At 42.9% G+C, this 26767-nt stretch overlaps 3 protein-coding genes across 4 annotated transcripts in view; 2 read left to right on the forward strand and 1 right to left on the reverse strand.

Moving 5' to 3' along the window:
• LOC117900692 overlaps positions 1–18882 on the forward strand; it is an 88283-nt gene extending 69401 nt beyond the window's left edge. Inside the window, exons 2-3 of one of the 2 annotated variants that reach the window (XR_004649292.1) lie at positions 16807–18097; positions 18313–18882. Coding sequence is in view for 1 of the 2 variants with exons in the window: in XM_034811144.1 (XP_034667035.1) it covers positions 16892–17257 (366 nt within the window). In the remaining variant the exon portion in view is untranslated. Of the gene's footprint in view, positions 1–16806; positions 18164–18312 lie in introns of those variants that run through there. The other variant, XM_034811144.1, reaches the window with a different exon arrangement.
• Positions 18294–22163, reverse strand: LOC117900693. Its single transcript, XM_034811145.1, has 2 exons — positions 21859–22163; positions 18294–18486 (listed from the first exon to the last, which is right to left on the reverse strand). Exons 1-2 carry the CDS (start codon positions 22155–22157, stop codon positions 18435–18437), a joined length of 351 nt encoding a protein of 116 aa, XP_034667036.1. The 5' UTR covers positions 22158–22163; the 3' UTR covers positions 18294–18434.
• Positions 22164–23207: 1044 nt separating this feature from the next.
• LOC117901198 (BTB/POZ domain-containing protein 9-like) lies at positions 23208–24392 on the forward strand. Its single transcript, XM_034811850.1, has one exon. The coding sequence runs from the start codon at positions 23208–23210 to the stop codon at positions 24390–24392; it is 1185 nt and encodes a 394-aa protein (XP_034667741.1).
• Positions 24393–26767: the final 2375 nt, after the last annotated feature.

The following is a 26767-nucleotide window of genomic DNA, read 5'->3' on the forward strand; positions in this document are numbered from 1 at the left end:
AGGCCATTGATTAGATTTAGACTATTCAGATACCTCTTAAGTGGGGGATTAGGGAGGCTTAAAGGGGGCTACAATTTCTGACAACGATCCACAAAGACGATAAATGAACATGGCAACTGGAATACTGAAATAACTCTGCAAATAATAATCAAGCCATGCTGAAAATAATTCTCAGTATACTCTAAAAAGAAAGTTCTATCCACCTAATATGCCTCTTATATATTTCTCTTCTTAATCCACACAAATCCAAATACCACAAATACCTCTAAACCCCTTGAACACGCTCTCTACTCGGGCTTATGCAAACAGCAGCACCCACCCACCCACAAATATCCATAATGTAAATGAAAATAATACCACACACACACACACAGCCAACCCATCCACACAAATTCAAATAATATTGAAGGAGGAAACAACAGACACAAATTGATTGATATATTCATGAAAATCCATGATATCCTTGTAAATTCCTGATGACTTTTGCTTGCCAAAACATTTTCCCGGAGACAACGCGGGGCTTCCCAGGTTGGCGCTTATGTCGGAGAGTCGCTTCTTGAAGATGCCATCATCCCAATGGGGGAAGTCATCGTTTAATTAAAAACATTTTGTATACACATTTGTGCTTCCCTTTCAGATGGTTGTAGATGCCCTGGATTTTGCTGCTGCTTTTGCGATTCCGTTTGCAATTGCTTTTGCCTCAGATACTTCCTGCAAGGAACCCCATCCCTACCCCACTTTTTAGCCCACCAACTGTTTCCTACGCTTGTTAATGATATCACCCAAATGGCTGCCGCTCCTTTGGCTTTGTTGCTGCTGATTTGTATGTACCCTGTAGAGAGGTTAGCATGATTATGGCTAGGTGGCAAAGCGAAATAAAGTAATCGACTTTCGGTGCTCTTCTAGAGGGTATAATACACTTCCTTTCCCGCAAAGCTCTTCTTCCTTGCTGGTTTCACTGGTGCCGCAATGTTACTGCTGCTGCTGCTGCCTCCGCCTGCCGCCTGCCTGCTCCTGATGTGTTCCTCCTGTCAGTTGTCTGTGCCGCTTGTTCGTTGCTGTGTTAATGATATTTAATGATGATGCTATGCTTGTTCCCTCTGCTGCTGTTGTATCTGCTGCTGCCACGCCCTCCAGCCAAAACCATTTGCAAGGCCAGAGCCCAGAATCCCATTGAATATTTTGGCTGAATTTAGCAACCAGAATACAGAATCCAGAAACCAGAATCCAGAATCCCTCTCCTGCCATGCATTTGCACATGGAAAATGTTGTTTGTCTATGCGGGGACGTCATTTGATTTTCGTCTGTTGGCTGCCGTCTTTTAATATGCCCCTGCACTGCCTGCCCCTCTCTGTAAACTCTACCCCACCACCAGTGTATCTGTGCATCTGTGTCTGTGTATCAGCCATGGTTGCAAACTAATTTTGGTTAGGCAGGCGCCAGTTATTGCCATGTCCAATTGTGGAGAATGGGCACCCCCCGCCGGCCACAATCATTATCAGTTTTCCGTTTTTCGGTTCGGTTAGAGTCGGATGTCTGTGCATCCAAGGGATTGGATTCTTCATTTTGTGGCCAATACAAACACAATCATCCGCATGCAGAGTTGCACACACACAATTTAGCTCTGAGCTTTTGGCTTTTTATCTGCTATCTCAATTCCGTTTTTGAGGTCAGGTTTTTATATTTTCGGGCGGGCTGAGGCAAATCCCACCTCACTTGTTGCTCTGGAATCTCCTCTCAACAAATTGCAGTTTGCAGCTCTCAAAGCTGTTTTCAGGGGTAATTGCTGTCTGAAGATTGGGCTAATAGAAAGTTCATCAATGTGGCAAGTGGTGGTAGTGGGTATGAACCTTTGCATCCATGAAACAGTGAAATTTATTGACACTCACTTCATTTTAAAGTGTTTGCCAGGGCGAACGCAGGCACAACTAACTGTTCACTGAACTGGAAAATATTCGATAGCTTGACAGTTGGACACGGCGATAAATGAGTCTGTTAAATGGATAAATAACTTTATGCAATAACAGAGTTCATTTAACAGCAGAATACATTCAATATCTGGAAACCATTGCGTCCATTCATGTGCTGCAATCTACAATCAACTGAAAGTTACTTTATGCAGCAGAATTGAGGAATCTGAGGAATGGTTAATTACAGATTGGATAAAAGATAAGAGTTTGATTAAGGGTTTAAATAATTATAATTATATATAAAACAATGCCAGAGTCAATGCTTCGACTTTTATTTATATTTAATCAACATCATAGTCTTTATTTAATTTATCTCTCGAAAAAATGGACACATTTTATCCATAAGAACAAACCCATCAAAGCTTATTTCATTGCAAAATACTTTTCAACAATCGATTGCAATCAGTAGCCGACATTTTCCGTTCACATTCGCACCTCCCTTGCTACCTTATTTTCACACTCAATTATGGTCGAAATCGATACAATGAACACACACAGAGACAGCTCCATTCAAGTCAACACAAAAAGGGCAACCTTCTCTGCAAATCAATTTCAAGCGGCAGACAACTTTCAGCGATAATCAAAAGACACTTTCAGATTGTTCAAGGCCCTGTCTGTCGCTGCTGCTGCTTTGGCTTGTGGTGTTAACCAAATATCGATCGTTGAGGCCGCAGGCAACATATTGTTGGCCAAAAATGTGTGTGCTGTCGCTTGGAAGCGAGACACTTTTAGACTGCTGGCGGGGATAATATCTAATTCCGGCTTAAAACCGAACCCAACTCGAAAGTCATTTCCCTCTTAATTACTCGACTCCGCGGCTCTTGTCAATCTCTGGTGCTCTTTTGGCTAAAAACTGCGAGTAATTTATGCATGCTAGTGCATATGTACTTGTACTTGTATTTGTATCTATGAGATACTTCCATCATGAGCACTGAGTAACCTCCTCCTCCACCAGCCTTGATGTCTGTACGTCCCTGTCTGCAGTCTCTGTATTGCCAGGACGGAGTTTATTTAATATGCGTGCGGCGTCAAAGTTTGTGATGATTATTTCGGTGGTACGGCAGTTCGGGGAGTGTATTGAATGGAAGGAGAGACGACTGACTGACTGAGAGACTGCCTGCCCTGCCCTGCCCTGACAGACACGCCCACTGTTCCATGCATACAGAAATAACCAATATTGATTTGTCATGGTACCCCCCTGCCCATCCCATTCATGGAGTGGGCGGGGAACCGTCTCGGAGGTGGATCAGACTTCCCCTGATGAAGAGGCGGATTTGAGGGGAGTGGGGTCTGGTCTGCTTCATTGCTTCTACTGCGTCAATATTCGGTGGTGTATGTGTGTGTGTGTGTGAGCTTTTTTTGGCGACTGCCTTTAATGATTTTTGGGCTGCAGCTTTGCTAGAGAGAGAGAGAAAGAGTGTGAGAGTGACTATGAAAGTCTCATAGACATATGCAAACACCGGGAAAATCCGCCACCTCCCTTTTTTCTGCAAAGCTCTTTGTCTGCCTTACTTAACTTTGGAGTGTTGTTCCCTGTTTTTGCTGCCTAGTTGGGCGTGTTCCAAAAAACGTATAATTATGTGAAATTTCAACGCGGAGTGAAATTGGGAAACTTTAGAAAAGAAAACTTTTATTAAAAGAGATTGGAAGCATGGGCGTAATTTCGTGAGTACTGAATATTTAATTTCGGATATAAAATACTCTAGGAAATGTGTGTAATAAGAGGGTATACTGTAGTCGTTGAGAAGGAATGTATAGCAATGAGAAGACAGTATCAAAACAAAGACAGAAACTACGCAGCAAAGCATAGTCCCGTTGGTTATTGCTTTAGCATGCAGACGAGAGAGAACTTGTTCCGTTTTTGCTGAGAGCGACAGTCGTGGCGCATTGTTGTAGTTGTTGCTGAGAGAGCAATGGAGAGCGAAGGTGTGTGCATTGAGTGAGAGGAGTGGATCAACTGAAGATCAAGAGATAAGACAGTTGCAAAACTTCACTGCTCTGTCGGGCGAAGTACGAACAAAACAAAGAAAGAGAGGAAGCCAGCCGGCTACCTGACCATTTCTGATTTCTGAAATCTGAATTTTCTATAGAAACACTTCAACTAAAATAAACTGAGGCAATTATGAAAAAGTACAAATAAAGTTGCATTTATCTCCCTTGAGATTTTGATTTGCAGAGCATCTCCGTAAAATTGCATTCCATTTATTAAATTGTTTTGTTTGCCAAAATCTTGTTGAGAATTTTTTATTTCGTTTGCCAAAAGCCCTACCCTTCGCCCTAACTCGCTGCCTCTCTTTCTGTGAGCATCAATGCGTCTCTTTCTATGTGTTCCACTTGCCTCTTGTGTGTTTTATGCTGTTGATTATTCAGATTATTATTATCTGCAGCAGTGGAAGTGGCCATGGCAGTGGCAATAGCAGTGGTAGTGGCATCATCTGGCGGCATAGGCTGTGAGTTGAGTCACAGACTTCATCGTGTGATGCTGCCTTGCTGCCACATGATTCATAGTTCATTGCATGCCTCAATAGTCTGAGCTGGCTTAGGCACGCTTCACGGGTTGCCATCCGAACTCTATCTTTCTCGCTCATTCACGTACAAAGTTTTCGGGCCTGTAATAAAGCGCAAACCAAATGCATTCACTGAACAATTGAAATTTATAATTAGTAGCAGAGCAGAGCAGGGCAGCAGCATCCGCAGAGAGAGAGAGATTCATAGAGGCAGAGAGACAGAGCACGCACACTCCAGAATATGATTAATACTTCCCGAAGTTATTTGTTATTAGATTACACATGGAACGAGAGATTCCCGGGGAGAAGGAAAGGAGAGTTTTTGTGTTGGTGGATCGTTTTTGGTGCATTGTGCGTTCCATCTATTGTCTGGTGCCATGGCATTGTTTGCCAAAGCCCGAGCCCTGCCTTCCTTTTTGGGGGGCTCTGGAGCTTTCATTGTTTTCATCGCCTACGTTCGTTTCGTTCAGTTCGGTTCAGTCTGATAACACAGTCTTTTTTCGCCTGATAGAAGGCTGTGGCACGGGCCAGTGGCAAGGGGAAGCCAAACTTCAAATTGAAAACTTTAATTAGAATTATTGTTATAGTTGTTGTTGCCACGAAGCTCGAGCTACTGCTACTGCTGCTGCTCCTGCTGCTGCTGCTGCCATTGTCAATAGAGCAGCCGCCTGCCTCTTAAGTGCCCCGACCAAAACTTGAACTTCGAACCCGCCCCCCAACCATCGGACAACGGAAGACTCCGACTCACCTTCGTCGGGGGTTAGGGCGCACGGACCCTCTCCCTACTCTCTGTGTAAAAGTTGACGCAAAACTTTTGCCCAGGAACTTGACGCGTGTTCAACATACTTGAGCGCCTCCAATTCTATATATTTTAGTAGGTAGGATAGGAAATGGGAATGGGAATGTGAATGGAATTGGGGTGGTGGTCGATTGCCTGGCAAGTGCAGTTTTAATATGTTGAAAGTTTTGTTCGGAAATCAGTTAGCCGCTTAGTTTAGAAATGGAACTTTTACCCAAGAGAATGTCTGGCACGCTTCCCACACACCCAGTCCCCCCCTCCTCCTCAAAGAACGCTTTTATCAATCATGCAATTTAGAAATATATATTTTTACCCCCCGAACACCACCACAATTTATATTTATTGTATTGTTTGTACATACTTCCTGCTTAATTGTCAATTAGTGGGCGCATTTTTCTCGAAACCCAATCAACCGCAACGAATCGACAAAACACCAAACGATCCCAATCAATTTATGTTGTAAAATTCGCATTGGAGAATTTTCGAAAAAAAAAGAAGGCAAAGAGACAGACCCCATCCCAGCGCCGAAACCCTTCTCCGGAGACCATTAATTAGTTAGGCCGCAAATTAGTGGAACATTTCACACACACGCACACAATTACAAATATATAAAATATTTTATATGAACAGACACATGTTCTTTACTGTGGGATAGAGTTTCCTAACCTAAAGCACAGCCCTGTAATTATTAAAAATGAATTGCAATCTAATTTATAATGAGATGGTTTGGGCTGCTGCCGCTGCTTTTGTTGTTTTGCGGATTCTTTTTGATACACGAGTGTCTGTGTTCATATCCAAAAACCACAGACGCGCCGCGGCTGCTGCTGTCGGCTTTACTATTGGATATTCTAACAAATTGCTTTATGGGCAAATCAAATTCACTTATCGTGTGACTTTTGTGGTATGAAATATTTGAACATGGTTTAATTAATTATGGGGGAACTCCAGAAGAAAACGCTTTACAAAATTCTTTACAGAAAAAGTACAGATAATTCTTTGAAAAATATAATTACGGAATATAAACCCATAAAACATTGATTTACATACCAATTTCACTCATTTGTTTGACAAATAAACTTATTGAAAGTTCGGAAACGAACATGACAAATGACAAACAACTCGAGAGAGAGCGAGAGAGAGAGAGCCAGCTCATACTTCCTACAATCAGTTACAGATAACAAAAATAAATATCTCCCCGTATCTCTCAGCCATCCATCAATGTCAATCCAGCACAGTGATTGTCCCAAACAGTTGGTTAAATAACCAATATACTCGCATGCACGGGGCAAACAATGAACTCAGTCAAATGTCAAACATTTCCAACACACGCTCACTCATCCACTTCCCGGTATACATAACTGGAACACACATATCTCTCGTTTGGTTAACGATCGAGAACCGATCATTTATCAATATGCGACGAGAAGTACTGTACTGTGCAACCGTGAGGCAAACAATTTGACCCCATGCCACCACTTTTTAGGGGGCAACACAGCCGGCAGCGGATCGCGCCGCGCGCACATAAATAAATTGAAAACCCCTCAAAATTTGGTACGTTTTGGTTACCACACATTTTGCCATATTGTTCTAATTGCAGCCATTTGTTTGGCTGTGAAAGAATGGAATGGAAGGGAAATTGGAAACCCGAGGCAGAATAAAGTGAAATGCGTGTCGTTATTTCGAATTCAGCTGTGGCCCCAGGCGAGACTTTTTTTTTGGAGGGGGAGAGGTAAACAGTCCCTAATTGATATTAAATAACTCAACGACCAACAACCTGTTACGCAAGGCACACACATACATATATAAATGTATATATCTTCTTACAAAACCAGATGTGGCATCTACATATATATTTTAATAAATGAAAACCATAAATAAACTGCCGCCCAGGTCGACCCCGAGACACACTCCACGGCACTCCACACACACCGCACCGCATCGCATCGCATCGCAAACACAAAAATTAATAAAGAACCCAAAAAGAGAGAACAAAGGCGAGAAAATAAAACGATAAGCGAAACAAAGTCCTCTACAAATTCTCAGATTTCCCCACATAAACAATAACCACCGACAAAAACTAAACGTTTATCATACAAGAACGTACCACAACAACAGCAACAACAAAAGGTTTTGCCATATTTTATACATTATTTACGCATTTTACTGCCGAAAGTCGACGTCCGATGGGGCACCGTGACTAATTAAGCAATTTTCTGAGCCAAAATCGAATTCAGTGTCTGGCTTTCTGAGTCTCAGACTTCCGTCGCACTTTTCGCTTTAACTTGAAGGTTTTGTTAATTATTTATGCTTTTAATGACAAAACTCTGTTCGGGTTTTAGCTGGTCTCTTTTCTTTTGTAATTTATTTGTATTTGTTCATAAATCATTGATTTTTTATCAGTTCAACGTCAGGAATACTCTACTCTGAAAGCATTAAATTTGATTGGCATTGAATATATAATTAATTAATTTATTGCTCATTTGTCTGGTAATCAAATGTAGAACAGTTCTGTAGGAATTATAGAACAGGATAAATATCTCTATTTAAATATTTTGGCATTTATTTTGGAGATCATCAGAAACTTGAATTAAAATCCACTTTAAAAATTACTCAAATTTCTATTAAATTACTCAATTAGCAACAAATTGGGGAACTAATCTAAGAAAGTTTTAATGTTTTATGGATAGACATCAGATACCAAACAGAAGAACTTTAGTTTGTACCTTTAAATGGGAATTTCTGCTTTGAAATGCGATTTGAAATTTCAGTAACTAACTAATCTTGTGTTAACTCTAAAGTTATTGCCAATAAAAAGAGTTTTACTATGTTTAAATTAAATTTTCCACCCCATTTTCCACCTCTTAAGGTACAACCATCTTTTGTATCTGTTGCTTCATCTTGTTACTGACTCCGGAGAGCATTCAAGCTTCGACTGACTGTCTCCGCCTGGCTGCTCTATGTATCTACTTGAGTTTTGTATTTTTATTTCATAAATTTTAGTGCCTTCATTAAAGCATCTTTACAGTCTGGAGTTCTGTTTTAGCCTTATAGCATCTGCTTCGTTCTATTTTTTAATGCCCTCGCCTGCTATGTGATTCTGGGACTCTGATTCTTTCGATTCTCCTTTTGGCTCCTCTTTCCCATCCATAAGTGCGTAATTTACTTAAGCTGCTTTTGGCTTAATATGCGCATTTTAATAGATTTGTTCCACTATCGTCAAGGCAATAAATTAATAAAACGCTGGGCAGCGGCACTGTGCAGTGGAGTCGTACCTCCTTTTTTATCATGGCTCGAACGAATGCACTTGACTGCCGGCTATGGGCATGGGCATGGCCATAGGTATGGGGTCTTAGGCATGGCTCAGACTGCTGGCTGCCTGGCTCTCAGGCTGGGCCTTGGGTTTGGGGCCTTTCCTGAAAGCTTTTCAGCTGCGGCTGAGTGCCTCTAAGATGCAACTAATGATAACGGCAGCACAGCCACAGCCACAGCCAGAGCAGAGCAAACCCATTCCATGGATGGTGGATGGAGGAGGATGGAGGAGATGCAGCTAGCAGATGGGAGCTTCTCGATTAAGCTGCTTACCTCTCTGTGTTGCTGGGGCGTTGCATTTTGGGGTGTAGCTGCCGCATCAGCGAGCTCTCTCCTGCTCCTCCACCCATACGGGAACTGACAGCTCAATGGCCGAGGGCCCACACTTGTACGTATTACTGGGTGTGTACCTTCTGTATCCATGTGTGTGTGTGTGTGGGTTGAGAGTTTGTTTTGTGTCAGTTTCCTTCAGTTGGCTCCATTCATAATTATCCACCTGGGCCTCACCTTTTTGGCCATATGTGCATGAGAGCTAGAGGGAGAGAGGGATAGAGTCATCATCATCGTTGCGCTTTTCACGCTTTGGCGGCTCATTAAAAGAACCGCAACCCAACCCACCCACTGACATTGCCTTTTTGTCCCAAAGAGCGAGAGAACTTGTCGAGAGAACACTCTACTTTTCGGTTCTGTGATGGGTTATGGGAGATGGGGGTACGTGCACAGCCCCGCAGGTTATAAATTATGTTTGCTTCTCGCACAAGATTGATAGTTCTCCATAGGCTCCCTCCCTGACTGCTGCCTGCTGCCTGCTGCCTCTTCTCGGGGTCTGACTCCAAATGCCGTTAGAGCAGGGAGCCGCCCCAACGATGCAGCGGCAATGTCATTCCCGTGCCTCGGTCGTCGGTCGTCGGTCGTTCGTCGTCCGTCGTGTGTCTTGTGACCCAGTTAGCGCCATTCGGGGCCCCCTTTAATTAGCATATGGTGTGGGCAAAGGGGGGTTCTGGGGTTCTGGGCTTGTGCGAAACGCGATAATTTGTGGATGAGTGTGCAGCGAGTGTGAGCCGTTGGCATGCACTGTGCCAGCCACCGCCAAGGTGCATTTCAGGCCAAGAGACACAGAAAGAGAAAGAGAACGAGAGAGAGAGAGAGAATTGCAAATTAACCCCTGCCTCATTATGTGATTTACCTTTGATGGGGTATTCGTGGAATCCAACTTTGAGGGCGGCACCTGGCATCGCCCAGGGCGTACTCTCCGAATTTTATTGAAAGAGAACGTCCTCGGATGGAATCGGTAATTTGAAATTCGAGAAGGAAGCTTTCAAAGGATTGCAAAATAATTTAGGAATATATTGGAGATATGCAGGGTGAGCAGATTCAACGTAAATGCCATTTGCATAGATACAAAAAATAGTCAAAATATGTCGAGAACACATCTTGCCTCCCCACTATCACAGCAAATCGAAAGTGAAGATTTAAAAGTTGAAGTTAAAATAAAATTTCTTTTTCCTTTTAATTTTTCAATCGTCTAAAATTCATACAACCGCTGAAGCTCTGCTAAGTGTCATCGAATATTAGATTTAGCTTTGATTGAAATTGAAAAAAAGAGCTGCACTTAATAGCAAAGATTATTCGCAAAATGACTTTAAAATCTCTTCACCTCTGCTCGCAGGAAGAGCCCCAAGAAATTGCTGCGCACTGCATCAATTTCAGTGTGGAGGAATGCAGAAATTTGAGTGAGAGTGGCTTCTCGCTGCGTAGCCGAAAATCCCCTGAGGCATTCTCCGTTGGGGCATGTGTGTGTGGGCTGCTCAGAAGCGTTCTAATCCCCTTTGCCATGCATCAACCTCTGCGATGGAGAAGCAAAGAGCAACGGCGAACGCCGAAAGAGGGTAAATCCAATTCGCTTTGGTATATTCAACAATAAGCCGCAGGTCAGGCAGCTAGGCGAGAGGAGGTGAAGCGGAGTGGGGGGGGGAACCCTATCAAAAGGTGCGCTCTTCGATTGTGGTGCAGCTTTTTGTGCCCCGCAACCACTTCAATTTCAATGTAATCTCTTTAAATGTGAAACTACATACAAAATACAGCGCGCACTCCCGCCCGAGATACACTTCAATCAAACTTCAGAAAAAACTTAAATGAGTTTCGATTTCAAGAGTGTGTTTGTGTGATGGCCTCAAGTGTGAGGAGAGTACTGTTCAAAATTCGTATAAATAAATATATTTTAGATGCCGCCCTGCCGCCCTGTGCCGCATGCCACACTTCTTTTTGTTGTATTTCTGATTCCCATTCCTGGTGCCGTTCGGTTATTCGTTTTATTACTTTTTACTTTTCATGTACGGACAATCAAACATTGATGTCAGAATTTAATATGCTGTATAAATCGTTTTGAGCCATTGACACATTCATGCGTTGGCTGTTTCGTTTATTCGTTCATTCGGTTCCCGCCGCTCGTATTCGTAGAGTCAACAAACCAAAGTTGTCTCCATGGAATGTATGTTACATCTCCACACCACGCCATACCACACCCCGCACCCAGCCCCATCCATAACCTCTCAATACCCGTGCCACGGACCTACTCTCGTATTTGTATGGAAAAAATATTTATATTTACACGCAACTCTCATACAGAGGCAAGTTCACTCGACATTCATTTATATTTCTCTTCATATATTTTCACTTCTTTGTTTTGTGAATAAAATGAAATATAAAAAAATAAGAAAGAAAGTCAACAATTACGAAATCGAAGCTAGGGATACACTTGTAGATTGATTTTTTGGCAGAAATTAGTGATTTATTTTGCTCAAAAATGTTATTAAAACTTTATTAAAATATTGAATAATTATTAATCAATTTTTGAACGATTTTTTCTTTGATCTCTGAACATAATTGAATGAAACTTTGCTCATATAAATACTAATTTATCAATTTAAAGTTATATTTCGGGAGGGGAGTACTTAAAAATTTCATGGAGCAAAGGCAAGGTGTTGTCCATTGCCAGACAAAGGCATCAGCGAGCGAGATTTATATATCTTTAAAATTAAATATCCTCCTTGTTCATTACAAAACTCTTTTCATATCAATAATGCCCATCTTAGAAGAGTAAAACAAAATTCAGCGGAAGGAGAATATTTTCCACACTTATTGCTTTTCGAAGCTTTTCCATGGTTCACATTTCATTTATTTTCACTTGTGAGTGTGTACGAGTATCTGTGTCTGTGTATCTGTGTGTGTGTGTGTGTCTGTGCACTTCACAACTTAATACACTTTATTATTGAAAATATTTTTTATTACAAGTGCCCGGGACGGGGCCGCTGATCGCTAAGGGCTTCCCAGAATTATTTGTACGAGCATTTTTTGTGCGCCTTTTCCGCTCATTCTCTCTCTCTCTCTCTCTCTCTCTCTCTCTCCCTCTCTGGCCCTGACACGCACAGCTCCTCCATGCGCTGGCGTTGTCCCAATGTTTCGCTGTTCCTGCGCTGGGGGTTCCGTTGTGGGTTATTGTTGGTGGGGCATTGATTTGTTGGTGCCCCTTCTGCCGCTTCTGTTGCTGCTGCTGCACTCGTTTTCCATGAAAATACAAACACAAACACTCCTTTTCATACGCGCTTGTGCCTCTTCCTATACGTTCATTTATATATATTTTTTATGGCTCTTCGCCGTCGATTTTGATATTCATGTTGCATGTTGCTGACTTTTGAAGTTTTTGGCAATTGGAATTTTTTTTATTTGATTTTTTTGTATATTTTGGAGGGTGGAAAAAACAATTTGAATAGCTCTTTGGATTGTTTACTTTAATTTACATTTCCCTCGTTCCTTTTTTCATTTTTGAGGTCTTTTCCGGACACACTTCTTTACATATATATTTTTTATTTAAGCATTGGGGGGAGGCCGGGCTGATATGCAAATCATGTCTGAACTTCTTTAATGAACTAATTTTGTGGCAGAACAACGACGACAAACGGCCCGACGACGATCTCCTGATTATTTATGCCTTTCTCGCTTACTCTTGAAAGCTGAATTCAATTAGGCGTATGCCACGCCTACCAAACACAACACCAACTCCCCGACCCACTGCTGCTGCTGCTGCTGCTGTTATTCCATGTTTATTTATGTGCCGTTTGCTGACTGCTGCCTCATTTGCAAAAGTTTCCAAAGAAAAGATTCGCTTCAGCGCCAGTTCGAGTTCCAGCTCCAGCTCCAGCTTCTGGAATGGGATGGTGGTGCCTGCCCCACGCTCTTTTCTCTGTATGTGTCAGTTTGATAAATGATATCAATTTCTTATAGACTCCACACACACTCTCTGCATGCCGCAGCAGCAGCACTTCTTCCAGCAGGCCTCAAAGTTTGTTTTAGAATATTTCATTTTCATTTCTCTGTGTGTTTGTTGGCAAAGCAGAGTCCCCGCCGCGTCCACTTTTGCCAATTTGACACTTTTAGCGATGCGCGTGTGCCGTGGCACTTGAATTTCAAATGTTTCTCAAGCCCCAAGACTGCCTGACAGGCGAGTGTATGAATTTTTAATATATGCATGAATGAGGCAATCTCTTAGCACAAATACGAATAGAAGTGGCAGAGCTGCTGCTCCAGCCAATATGCTAATCAACTCAGAGAGAGTTGGGCCAAAGTGGAGAACTTTTTCGAACAATTTCCTTGGTTCAATTTAACCAAATGTGGCAGTTGTCTGTTATCTGTATCTATTCAATTGTTTTGTAACTGACAGAAAGGTAATTTCGAATGATAATCGAATGATGGTTTAACCTTTCCTCTTGGATGTACACCAAAATAGCGAAAGTCTCCTCCAATTTCTTCTTCAATTTGTTTTCAATAAAATGCTCACTAAATTCTCTCAATAACCAATAAATCCCGCAAGTGTCTGCCGCAACACCTGAATAAATAGTTGCAACATCCACAGAGACGCAAATCAATAAATTATAATCGGATATTTGAGTCTTTTGGGGGAATTTGCTGGACGAGAGAGTGCCTGCCACTCCGCGTCCCTTTCTAAGTATAATCTGTGCAATAATTTAAAATGCCAACGAACATTCATAACGAGCATACAATTAACACAAATACCCAAATGCCCAGAAAAAGCCGGCAGCCGCGACTATTAGCCCAGAAAAATACACATCAAGAGGAGGAGGAGGAGGAGGAGGCCGGCGGCAGCAGCTCGCATGCAACACATTAGTGAGGCAACAGACACAGACCCGAAAGACCCACCAAGTAGCCAGATACAAAATACAAGACGAGACAGACGACAAAAACAGCCGCCGGGCCAACAGTTCCCAGATCATGTAAATGACAGAAGGAAAAAAAAAAGAGAGCTGGAAAGCTGTAAAGTGGGCAGGGAGAGTGGGCAGCGGCAGCGGCAGAACTAGAAAAACTTTCGGCCACTAATCTATAATGCTGTCAGCCATTAAACAACTGAAAAACCAAATTTGTAACTCATTAAACAAAAGAATCACAGAGAGAGGGGAAAAACGAAACGAAACTTAAGTGAATGACTGATAAATGGCACTCGCGACGGGTCTCTGTCTCATTTGTTGTAGGGACTGCCAAATAATATTTAATTATAAACAAATAAACGAGAAAGAGTCAGAGTCCGAGACCGCCTTGGGGTCACAAATGCCTCGTAAAAGGTGCATAGTGATTAATTATTGTGTCAGGGAATTAAATCAAATATTTGAGTTGACACAGGGCTCCATTTGCTGAGGTCGCTCTGGGGTCTCTCTCTCTCTCTGTGCTTATCTGTCTGCTCGAAATCACGAAATGCAAATAAAAATGACTTTAAGAAAACGAAAAACCAAACGAAAATGCCATAATAATTTCTTGTCTTCTGCTGCCGTGGACGGACATGAAAAATTGAAAAGCCAACAGGCATTCAAGCAAGAGATAACATAATCCATGGTGCATGCATCCAAGGGGAACCGTGAGTAACCTTTTTGCTTCTACTACTCAGTTTCGGTTGGGTTCGGTTCGGTTTTGTTTTTACTTCATGAGAGACAAAGGGAAGACGCAGGCAGGGAAAAACATTAGCATATATCAATGCCAAATGCAAATAAATCATCAATAACATTACTTTTTCTCTCTCTCTATCCGTGTGCCACTTATGCACCACTTACAGATACTTACACTGGAGACTGGGACACAGAGACACAGAGACCTGAAGCGATATCAGAAGAGACGCTGCCTGCATGCAGCTGCAGCGGCATTTTCCTTGGGGGGAAAAACCTAAAGGAACGCGCCACGCCAACGCGTCTGTCATGTGCCCCGAACTGAGGCGCCTTGCATAAATTTACGCCCGGGGATAAGCCCAAAAAAGGAACGAGAGCTGAAGATACTCTCAGCGGAAAGAAAGACTCAACTGTGTGTGGGGAAAGGCAAACATAAAGCAATTTTATGCGTTTTTAAAATGCGGCAATTGACTGAAACAACAAAAGCGAGGCGAGCAAAACTCAGCCAGACCGCATGTGAGCACGTTTCTCCGAGAGGGTAAATCAAATACGAGCACAAGTCGGGCGGAGACCACAGACCACCGACCATCCCGTATCCGTATCCGTATCGAAAAGGAAACTCTGGTTGCCAGTGTTAGGATCAGGCGTTGGATGGCTGGCTGATAAGGCGAAAGGCGAAATGCTTGATGGTTTGTTGACGACCAACAAAAAGTTCTTGAGCGTGTGTAAACATTTGAAGGACCAGCGCACCCGGGGACCTGCAGCACACAGGCAGGAACACAGAGCCAGGAGCCAGTCTCGGTCTCGGTCTGCGACGTTTATAAATGCGCTACAGTTACAAATTGTAGCCGCAGCTGTGCGTGTGCCACATGTGCTCTAAGCCATTTATAAATGTTACAAAAAGCAACAGCAGCAGCAAATAGCAGCGCAACAAACAAAAACGGAACAGAAAAGCGTAAGGGAAAACCCAAAAGCCCTTAGCCCAGAGACAGGAACGGGAACAGAGACAGTTGTGGCACAAGTGCAATGCATAAATATCCAGAAAGATACAGAAAACCGGCGACGACACAAGGTGTTACTTTCGTATGAACAAATCGATAATTTAAAGCCCATGAAAAGCACATAAAAACCATAAAAAGAAACACACCAACAGATACATTTAGCAGGCGAAGCGGAGATTACCTTGGGAGCATCGCTCCTTGCTCATTTGAAGCGGAAAAGCGGGCATAACAAAAAAAGGAAAATAAAATAAAAATTACTACAAGGAAGATACGCCTCGGTACGCTTCGTTCCCCATTTCGTGGCCAAGTGCTAAAAGTGCAATTTCAGCAATTGTATCTGCAAGATACATTAGCGCACAACCGAGGGTGTGCCTGTCCCGTATCGTGAGCGGTGTAATGACAATTTGACACAAGGCACCAAATACATGAAATTGAGCAATTTATATGCCAAATGTGTAATTTGATGCACGCGGACGAGATACATTCTGAGCTGTGTGTAGCGGAGAGTATCTGTATCTGCTTTGAGCTGCTTTGAGCAGATGTCGTGTAAACGGTGGAGGAGCCGCAGCAGCAGAAGAACAACTTCAACTGCTGCCAGCGAAGAACTTTAATTGCAACCAGTCTCCGAGCAGTGTACATTGAGATACATTTTGGTATCTACAAGATACTTTACAACTGCAAACAGCCAGCAAGTGCAAGCAGCCATAAACTGCAAAACAAACAACAAAAAAGAAGAACATTAATTGCAACTTTTGCGGCTAGATGCGCATATTTGCAGATGTGAGATACATTTGTGGGCTTAAGAGATACTTTCGTGTGTGTGTGAGATAAAAAACAGCAACAAAAAGTGAGATACATTTGAATGTTTAATGCATTTAAATCGATAAAAAACATATTTCTATCCATAAAAAGTTTATAAAATCAATTTTGCGAGATACAAATCTAGAAAAGAAACATTTGTCTGCGCAATCAACAAAAAATACCTTAAAAACTGCACAAAAACAGTTTCTTTCTATAAAATAAACAATGTGAAATGCATTGATATCCATTAGAAACATTTCATCCAGCAAATACATTTTGTATCTGAGGGAGAAATTGGACGAAAAAGTGTTTAACTAAATGTAATCTGCCATCTGTCAGATACTCTCCATGCCAATGCCAATGCCAATGCAAAAGCTAAAATTACATTTACAATTACAATTACAATTTAGCCAAAAGTCAGTTCATTGCCTTAACCCTCGACTTTGTGTGTTTCTGTGCCTCTTGCAGAGCATCGTCCACAATTAGCGGAGCCATCGGTGGAAGTGGGCAAGGAGGAGGAGCCAAGGAGCCGCCCAGCAACAACCAATGGACCATGTGGATGCCGGTGCTGGAATACTCGTACAACAGACACATAGCCAAGATACCAAATTGTAAAATGAGGCGAATGACGCTCAAAGCGGCATCGATGCGAATGCTACTGCCATTGCTGCTCCTTCAACTGTTGCTGCTCCCCTGCCAGGCGGTGGATCCAGCGGCCAGTGGTGTTGGAGCTACTGGCGGAGTCGGTGCTGCCGCTGGTGCTGGTGCTGTGGCAGGCAGCAACAGCCTCAGTAGTGGACCAGCGGGTGGCACACTGAGTGCCAATCTCACGGAATTGGGCAGTCCCGGTGTGTATAATTCGACAAATGGATATAATGCTAATTGCAATATATGTGGTATATGGCGTATATGTAACTGACCCCAGTCCCCACTCCCCATCCCCCTTGACGACGCCGCCATTTTGGCATTTGTGTTTGTGTATTTCCTTGTGCGCATTTCCGGTTTCCGTTTCCGCTTGGCAAGAGCAGCAGGGAATGGGTTGTGCTGGTGGCAAAAACTATTAGCCACTTGGCGCTAAGTAACCACGCCCACGACCCTTTGGCAAACCCCTGCAACCCCCCGCATCCATTCACACAGAAGCAAAACACTAAGCATCAATTAACCCAATTTTCAGAATCCATTTTCACCTGGCCATGGAGCTGTGGACATGGCTCTTTGGCTCTCTCGCTGAGTATTTTCCCAGCCGCACTTCTGTGCGGGCTTAAGTGTGCGTGTTTGCAGTTCCTTCCAGCTCTGTGTATATATGTATATAATTTTTAGAGAGTTTTTCTCTCTGCCACCAATCCCCAAGTGGCGACGTCGAAAGCAACTCCCAATTCCCCATCCCAAGGCCCCTCCCCTTTAATCCTGGCTCTTTTTGCCAGCATTTTCTTCTTCTCCAAACTCTTTCCACAGGCGTTCGTGCATTTGTTGTAGTTTGGTTTGGTTTTGGTTTCTGGATGTGGACTTCAACGTTGGAGCAGCAGCAGGAGCGGCAGCAGCAGTCGCAGCAAATCATAATTAATCCATTGATTTTGCAGCAATTTTTTTGCAGCATTTTGCAGCTTCAATAATTCACACAAATCATTTCCAGCCATAAATATAAATTCCTTTTACAGCATTTAACAATGAATTTTTCAGCAAACAAGAGACGTTTTTTTGCGTCCAGTTTTTGGCCCTGGAATACATATTACTGATCCAATTACAAATTGATGAGCAGGTAATGAATGCCATAAATGCAATAATTGTATTTTCGAAATGCCTCACGCGCGGCTTTGATTTGCGTTGTAAGTTATGTCATAAATAATTAATTTGAACACACTCATAGTTATATCTTTGCGTTGTTGCTCGCAAACTCCCGTTATACATACATTTATGGTGTGTGCATTCAATATATGGAATTTTAAATGATTTTTGTTTTATTTTATTCCGCAGACGCCACAGAACTGGTACGACAGTTTGTCAGCTACAACGGGCAGCGGGGGGTCAGAAACAGCTGGAGATGCAGATGTCCCGGATTGCATATCTTTGAAGAAGTGACAACCCTTGAGATGAATTTACGACTGCTGGCCAGAGGAGCGGTCCACATTTTCCCTCATCATCGTACGGCTGAAAGAAAAACGAATTGTATTAATTGATTTAAATGCTAGTTCTAAGTGTGCGTTGTACATAAATCTACTAATTATGCATAAACTATTCGGTGAAGCCGCCCATTCAAACGTGATAAAACATAATTAAGCGTGTAATTTATTGCAAATTTTATTATTATCTGTGTACCGTAAATCGATGGTTTTTTTTTGTTAATTTAGTTCCGTTTTAAAGTGTGAATTTATTACATTGTCCAGCTAGATTTAAACGTGTAAAACATGGATAAAAGCATAATGGATGCATTGTTATTATTTTATATGGCAAACATTTGAAATTCCATAAAGTTAAATATATTATTGAGACACTTAAGCCGCATCACTCTACACTTTGTTCACACAAGATTTGTATCGGCCAATAAAAGAGAACTAATTATTATAAAATACCATAAAATTGTGTGTGTCATCCTTTTGGGGTTTCGTTTTTCATGTTGAACTGCCTGTCGATCAACTAGCTCAGCCGCTACAATCTGAGGACAAGAGAGAGAGAGAGAGAGAGGGACACGGAGACACAGGAAGTGGTCTCAACCTGTCCATAAAGATGGCACTCCTCGGCCTACGCGATTGCCGTTAAAAACTCGTTTCAATCGGAGACGAGAGACGCTCTTGCCTGCGTGGCCTCCTTGTGGTTATGTGCCTGTGCCTGTGATTGTTGTGTAGTTTGAGATACGTACGTCTTTTATGCATTTTGTGGCTGCATCTAGATAGGCCCGGACGGGGCCAGGCCAAAAAGATTGACTTCAGCAGAGTGTTGATAAGGCCACTCGCAGGCGGCCGATAAAGTCAATCAATCAGCTGAGAGACAGCAGCGACTCAGAGCCGACTTAATTATCTGTTTAGATAACCAACGGCTAAAAATAGCCGCCGCTAGTGGTTGTTATGTTAAATTCGAAAATCTTTACAAAATCGGTAATTTAATATGCCAATTGTGGGCCGAACAATGGCCAGTGTCAGGGTTTGAGTTGTGCCTGTGGTTATGGCCATATTTAGGGGCACTTAAGACCGCTCGAACAAGACTTTAAATGGCTTTTATTAATATATTAAGCAAATCGTTTGGACATCTCAAACAATTTAGTCCAAAGCGCCAACGCGAAGTGTGGGACATTCCCAAATTCATTCACTCGGGACGGGAACAGGTTTCAGCTCTCAGCTGTTTGTCTCGCCTTGGAATTCATGTTTTGTAAATGTTATTGAGTGCAATAAAGAGATGCAATAAGACATTCGACTTGGAAGGCATTCTTCTTAGAGAATTTACTGGAATTTAGTTTGTTAAATTGCCTCTGAAATTATGTGCTGAACAATTTGCCAATCCAATTCCGCCCTAACCTAGGCCAAGCGAAGAGGAAAAACTTGTCGATTGGGCAGACCCTGGATTGGGCCGTGGACAACGAAAAATAAAACTTTCACATAATAGCTTTGAAAGTTGCACACACACACACACTACACACACACCAACACCCACACCCTCAGCGTCACTGCCATTGAACTCACCTTGGTCTTGGCTTGGATTTTGCCTCCAGAAACTTGTTCTTTTCGTCTGCCAAACAAATAGTTGGCCATAAGAAGTTGTTCAAATATTTATTTACTTTTTCAAGTTGCCAACATATTTCTTGCGTATTTTTCTGTTGTCTTTTTCTGCCATGTGTTTTGTTTGGTTTCGGGTGCAATGTTTATGTATAATTCCCTGGGCAAAGTTACCTTCTGCTGCTGCCACTTTTTGCCACCCGCTTCGTGTGGTGCTTTGGACCAAAACTAATAGAAAATCTTTTCATTAGTTGCGTTAGACAAGTTAGTTAAAAAGTGCACTTTAGGCAAACACAAATGCGTGTCTATGTGCACACCTCAAGGAAATTCAACTAACAAAGCAGAGGAAAGTGCCAGGATTAGCAAGCCGAAGAGTCAGATGCCTTAACAGTTGTTCGAGTAGCTAATGATTGTGTGAAGTCTGTAGAACTTTGCATAAAATGCAATAGGAATAAATTCGCATATTCCACCACTCTCTGCACTGCCAATACCTTCTCCAAATATTAATACCACACTCAGAAAAAGTGTACAACCAACAGAATAGAATTCAACTAAACAGGACAGAAGAGGAGAAAAAATTAGCTAAGCCAATATCCAGCGGCGGGGTGTGGAGGGTCCCAGGTCCAGGTCCAGGTCGAGGTCCAGGGCACAGGGAGGAGAACTTGCCCGAAGTTCTGGAGGAAACTTTTGTGAAAGCTACTGAGCATAATGAAAGCATAACATTTAGTTAGCACTTGTATTTGCTATATAAACTGAGCACCTGTAGGTGTGTGTGTGTGTGTGTGTGTGTGGCTATGCAACAACAACTTTTCATTAATAACTCAAAAATGTTTTGTCTTGAAAAGTTCAACAGCATCGCACACACACACACACACACTTCTCACTCTCTCTGTACGGTGGGGTGCTGGAGCGGCATATCCGAAAAAAAAAGAACTTTGAGTCCGCAAACTTTTTACTGTTGTGCAGAAAACAAATCAAAGGAGTTTCCGACAAAGTTATTTTTCCCCAACACCCGTCCCTAGATCACGATGAGACGAGTGGCAGGGGGCAGGGGGCAAGAGGGTGCCATGAGGCTTGAGTGGAACAGACTGTGACAAACAATGACAACGGCTATAAGGAGTGAGAGCCACGACAATGGCAATTAAAGCAACAACCAGAACAACAACGGAGGCGGGGCATCAGAGCAAAGTTTGTCCATAAAAAGTCCATGCAACAACTACTATGGCAAATGGGTAAAAAGTCTGGTAATAAAGGGAAATTATGATGATTTTCTATTTGGCAGCGGCAGCGCGTTGCACAAAATCATTTCCAAGCATTTGGCGCGAAAACAAAGAACCATAAAACCGGGTCGGATGCTGAAAGGAAACAGCATCAAAGGCGAAAGCCAGAGAGAGAGAGAGAGAGAAGTGGAAAAGAAATTAAATGACAGGAAAAAAGAAGTATTAAATGATAACATTGTTGTTACATCCCGAGAGCGTTAAGTGAAATCATTCGCAGTTGGGCGAGCAGTCGAAGAAAAGGAAACGAAGAAAGGAAAAAAAGGATTAAGATATCAGCAAAGGCCACTGGCAAAGCTGTAGAACTTTTTCAGTGAGTGAGAAATAGTTTAGCAATCAATTGCTACGAAATCATTTGTTCGACTTTGTCTGAGATTTATTGGAAAAATGTGTAACTGATTGGTTGAGTCATAAGTTAGATGTTACAATAGAGATTGGAAGCAATTTTAAAGCAAGTTGTTGCAGAACTGTACCCTAAGACATGCATTAATAATTTAATATTTTATTGCTTTGCCAAGGGCACATATTTTTCTTACCTGTTTTGAAACTTTTCAAGCATTTGAATTACTCCCAACATGTCTGCACGCTGTGCAACTGGGCTGGGAATAATTTCCAGCAACGGTACAGCTGCTGCCTTCCAATCCCTATTCCCGAAGGTGGAGTATAGAATGGTTTTCAATATCTCCGTTGGTATGATGAAATCGTGTCTCTTGGTCAACATGACGAGCACGGAAACATAATCGTACCAGTTGGAGGAGGCCAACACATCCAATACAGTGATCGTCGCTGTCCTAAATGTGAGTGCCTCATCGGGAACACACAAGTTACTCATCATAGCCCGCGTAGCCTGACTTTCCATTCCCATGTAATTTTCATCAGTTCAGTAACCACCTGTGCAGCGCGTATGATCGCAGCTCGTGGAGGTGCAGCTATCGACCAAATTATTTGCGCACTTGATACCAAATAATCCCACGATCGCCCGTGCACACTTCATCCGTGGGGTATTGAAAACAGCACTCGAGCGACAGGCCACACCAAGCGCAGCCAAGAAGTCTGTGGCCTCGCAGAGGGCAGATGCCAGAGTTGATATGACTGGCATGGCTATTGGCTGCGCAAGCCCTGAATTTGGTGGCTCATCCTCTGTGCCAAACCAGGCGTAGACTCCGAATATGGTGGTGGAGCGCCTTCGTATGGTCGAGACACTATTCTGGCTTCGAAAATACAATCAATTAGTTCCTCCAACTCAGGATATTCAGATAAGTCATATCTGTCAGACATATTTTACGCAGACAATTGTACACACGTTTTTTTCTCGAAGTTTCTATTTTTTAGTGATGGGAATTGTGGCTTTTGCATTGGGCAAACAATAGAGATGATAGTTCTCTATACTGATACCGATAGTACCTCATCGATACCGCAACTATACCTTCATTCCAATAATAATATATATGTCTATATAGTATATATGTAAATTCTGGTGAATAGAATATTCATGTTCAATCAATAAGAAGTCGCCAAGATCAATATGTAAAATAAAGGCAAAAATGCGTTAAATATATTAAAAATAAATATATTCATAGATCGAAGTACAACATTAAACTACAATTAATCGGCAGCTTAAGAAAAAAAATGCAAAAACTATTACGGAATATTTGTAAGTGATTAAGACCGAGTAAATATTTATTAAAGTTTAAATTTTTGTGCAGTCTATTCAATGTATCGGTAAGATCAATCGATATTCTCTAGCTGATGTCAACTTACCGCGTGCTTTCAACGAAAACACATTGCTGAAGCAACCCGCCAAAATAATAAGTAAGTTTGCTGAATACGAGTATACGGAAATACCAACAGATCCACTAACACACAGATTAATCCAGTTACGGAAATGAACAACCAGGACACGTCCACTTCGTCATCTGGTGGCGCGAAGAAACGCCGCAGCACCGAGAATGGGCCGGTGCACATTTTTGGTGCGGGCGCCTTGGCCGACATGGACCGCCTCTGCATGAACGAGCTCTTCTCGGACGTGTCGTTCCTGGTGGAGGATGAGCTCCTGCCGGCGCACCGACTGATACTTGCGGCGCGCTGTGAACACTTTCGGAAAATGTTCGACGGAGGCATGGCCGAGTCACAGAAGCGCCAGATTCGCCTGAATGTGCCGCTGAAGGCGTTCAAGGTCATCCTGGGCTATTTCTATTCGGGCAAGCTGACCGTAGACACACTGGACGAGGATGCCATCTTCGAAGTGCTCGGCTTGTCCATTAGTTTTGGCTTGCACGAGCTCGAGTCGGCACTGGCCATACAACTGCACGAGAGCCTGTCCGTCGGCAACGTGTGCTCGATCCTAAACAACGCGGTCCTAGTGAATCATGCACAGCTGACCATGAACTGTCTCCAGTTTATGGACCAAATTGCAAAAGTACTGGTAAAACACGACTCGTTCCTATTGCTATCCAAGGAGTCACTTGAAGCACTCCTGCCCCGGAACACTTTCGCCGAAGACGAACTGAATATCTTCCAAGCATTGCACAACTGGAGTCGCCACAATCAGAGCGTGGACATCAAGTCGCTGGTGTCGCTTGTACGCCTCCCTCTCATTGCTGTCAAAGACCTGGTGGGTGCAGTGCGCAAATCGGGAATCGTCGAGTCGGAAACCATATTGGAAGCCATCGATAAAGCGATCGAATCGTGTAATCTGCCCTACCGCGCATGCGCGCGTGTAGGGGTGGATGTGGCCAATGGGGCGAGCCGTTTGTTGGTCACCATGAACGAGATGGTTCTCAACCTGGGCTGCTGCAGCATAATCAATACTATTTTTGCCTGTAGTCTCGGAAGTACACTTGTGCTCAAATACAGCTACGACGTGGAGGTCTCTTGCAACATGAAGCACTGGGCGGCCGTGGGCAAGTTAATCTTTCCATCATACGCTACAACGATGCAAATTCGCTTCGCACCCATGCCAGTTCGCTTCATTCGGATCTCGCAACCAGATCGTGGACGTAAGGATATTTTAAAAGAGGTGTTCCTCATTGCCACGCTATTGAACAGGAATGTGGGGACCCCCAAGTGATTAGCTGACGATTATGGATTATTATTATAATTTAATGATTTTCTTCTTGCAAATAAAATTCGAATAACTCTAGACAACATTTTGTGATAAATATGTACGGGTTGCCTTCCAAGTCCCAGAGTCCCAAAAGTGGCACGCGGGTGGCTGGGCAGTAACCAAGTCCCGTGCAATTAATACCAGCGGAATGACCAACTGATCTCTGCGTGATCGAGTGATCATCAGGAGGAATGCAAAATGAAAAAATTTGAACATTTCTCATAACGAAATAATGCAACGCTGTTAGCCCGCATGCCCATAACAGGAATCGTGTTGAGGCTGTAAAGCGCAGCGCTGTTAAACTTATCGATAGACATTTTCGCCATCTATCTAAAGTTGACTGTGGCCAAAAATGAATTATTTAATGTATGTATTTATATTTATATACATATATTATTATTAAATAATTACTATTATTATTGTAATTTGATTATTTTGCAAGTATTTGTTTGAATGATACCATCGATAGTAGTGGAAAAAAGCATCGAAGTAAACAAAGAGCATCGATCGCACTGCGGTCACACTGCACAGCAAGAAAAGCCTGAAAGTTCCAGTAAATGGTATTTTATTCAAGTTAAATTAAAGAAAAAACTAAGGTACGCCGTGAAGATTAACTACGCGCAAATTATGTAGAGTTTCTTCGGTTTGTGGCATCTTGCAGATAATGCGACATCGTGACAAAGGTCGTCAGGTCGAAGAGGATTGTGTTGCACCTACACCCCACGTGCACTTGGCGCTTTCAAGCCCACCACCGCCAGACTTGCTAAGAAGGAGGATCCTTTCCGAATATAGGGAATTGGAACTGGAACCGCCGGAAGGATGCCCCACCCTACAAGGTTGGTTTTTTCCACTTGGATGTCCGCTTTCCGCTGGGCCACCCGACCAGGAAACCAAGTGTCACCTTTCTGTCGGAGAACGGAAGAAAGTCTCTGGAGTTGCCGCTCCAGGCATGGACTCCGACTAGGCCAATTCATCATATTTTAGCGGGCATTCGAGAGATGCTGTCGACCCCCAGTTCTGACAAATTGAAGGACAAACAATTCATGTGGAAGGATCAGTGGAAGACTCGGTTTGCGCGCTCTGAACGTAGGACTTAACCATCTTCAAGATCATTCAAGTACACCAGCAAGAAAAACTTCATTCAAATCTGCACCAACTTAACATAAATTGTGTTCTATATTTCCTCCTACAAAAATCTGTCCTCACTGGACGGTTGCTTGTTAGCTCCTTTGAGTCCTTCTCTCTGGTATCTGGTGAATGGAATCTTGAATTTTGAAACCCTTCCACAAATTGTTCTATGAATGATTTCCCCCGTTTGCTGTCAAAGCGTCCACAATTTCAATTTGCAAGCTGGGCAACAGAGAGACTCCTGTTCTGTTCTGTTCTGTGCTGTCCCCAAGTAGTAGTCTCCTTCTCGTTCATTATCTGCCTTGTAATGTCTTTTTATTAACAATAACGTATAAAAGAAGGAAAGAAAAAACGAGCAAAGATGAACAGAAAGGAAAGGAAAGGCAAACGGCAAAGGGAAAGCGCAAATAATGTTTAAACAATTTGTTGTCGTTTCGTTTCATTAAATGTCTATTTCGCCTCCATGGACCACCGACCGCCGACCCCCAGAGCGGCGCCACGCCACGCCCGACACTAACAGTCTATTCCATTCCGCATCTGGCCCGGACCGGGGGCTGTCATTATAATTTGCAAAAACTTGCTGAGAAAGAGCGCAAAAAAAATTAGCAATAAAATGAAAAGCAAAGTGAAATGGCCGCAGGAGCTGGCTAAATCACGGGGAGAGAGATAGAGCGAGTCGAGACCACTTGTTGATGCCGCGTTGCTGGTGATTTCCTGCACTGGCCTGGTCGGCACTCACTGCCGACTGACGCTTCCTGGAGCATCCACTCGGCAGTGTCCGTACGCGAAATTATTATTGCTTTGCCTTCCTTTTCTGAGCAATCTTAATTGTACCCTCTGACACTGAGGGGATATGCGCTATGATTTCCTTCTGCAACTAGAATTCTTTTTCTGGCAAATTGACTCGGGAAAGATGGCTCTAAAAATCAGTTGCTTGCCTTCGCAGACAGTCCGACCATGGGCCAAGGGTATCCCAAAATTCGACACCGAAAGCTGGCTCCTTTTCTGGTTCCTCGCCTCTGTTCTTTTTGTTTGTAGCTGTGTAAAAATTATTATTTTTATGCTGCCTGGATGGCTAGTCGAGACGGGCTTGGAGTTGGAGTTGGAGTCGAAGCGAGTCGAGTCTGTTGCCTGCTTCATGCCACTTGAATGACTCATTAAAAGTGATTTCATTTTAAAACATTTTCCTCACTGCGGTGCCCGCCCCTGCC

Source organism: Drosophila subobscura, chromosome U (assembly GCF_008121235.1).
Source record: "Drosophila subobscura isolate 14011-0131.10 chromosome U, UCBerk_Dsub_1.0, whole genome shotgun sequence".
NCBI lineage: Eukaryota > Metazoa > Arthropoda > Insecta > Diptera > Drosophilidae > Drosophila > Drosophila subobscura.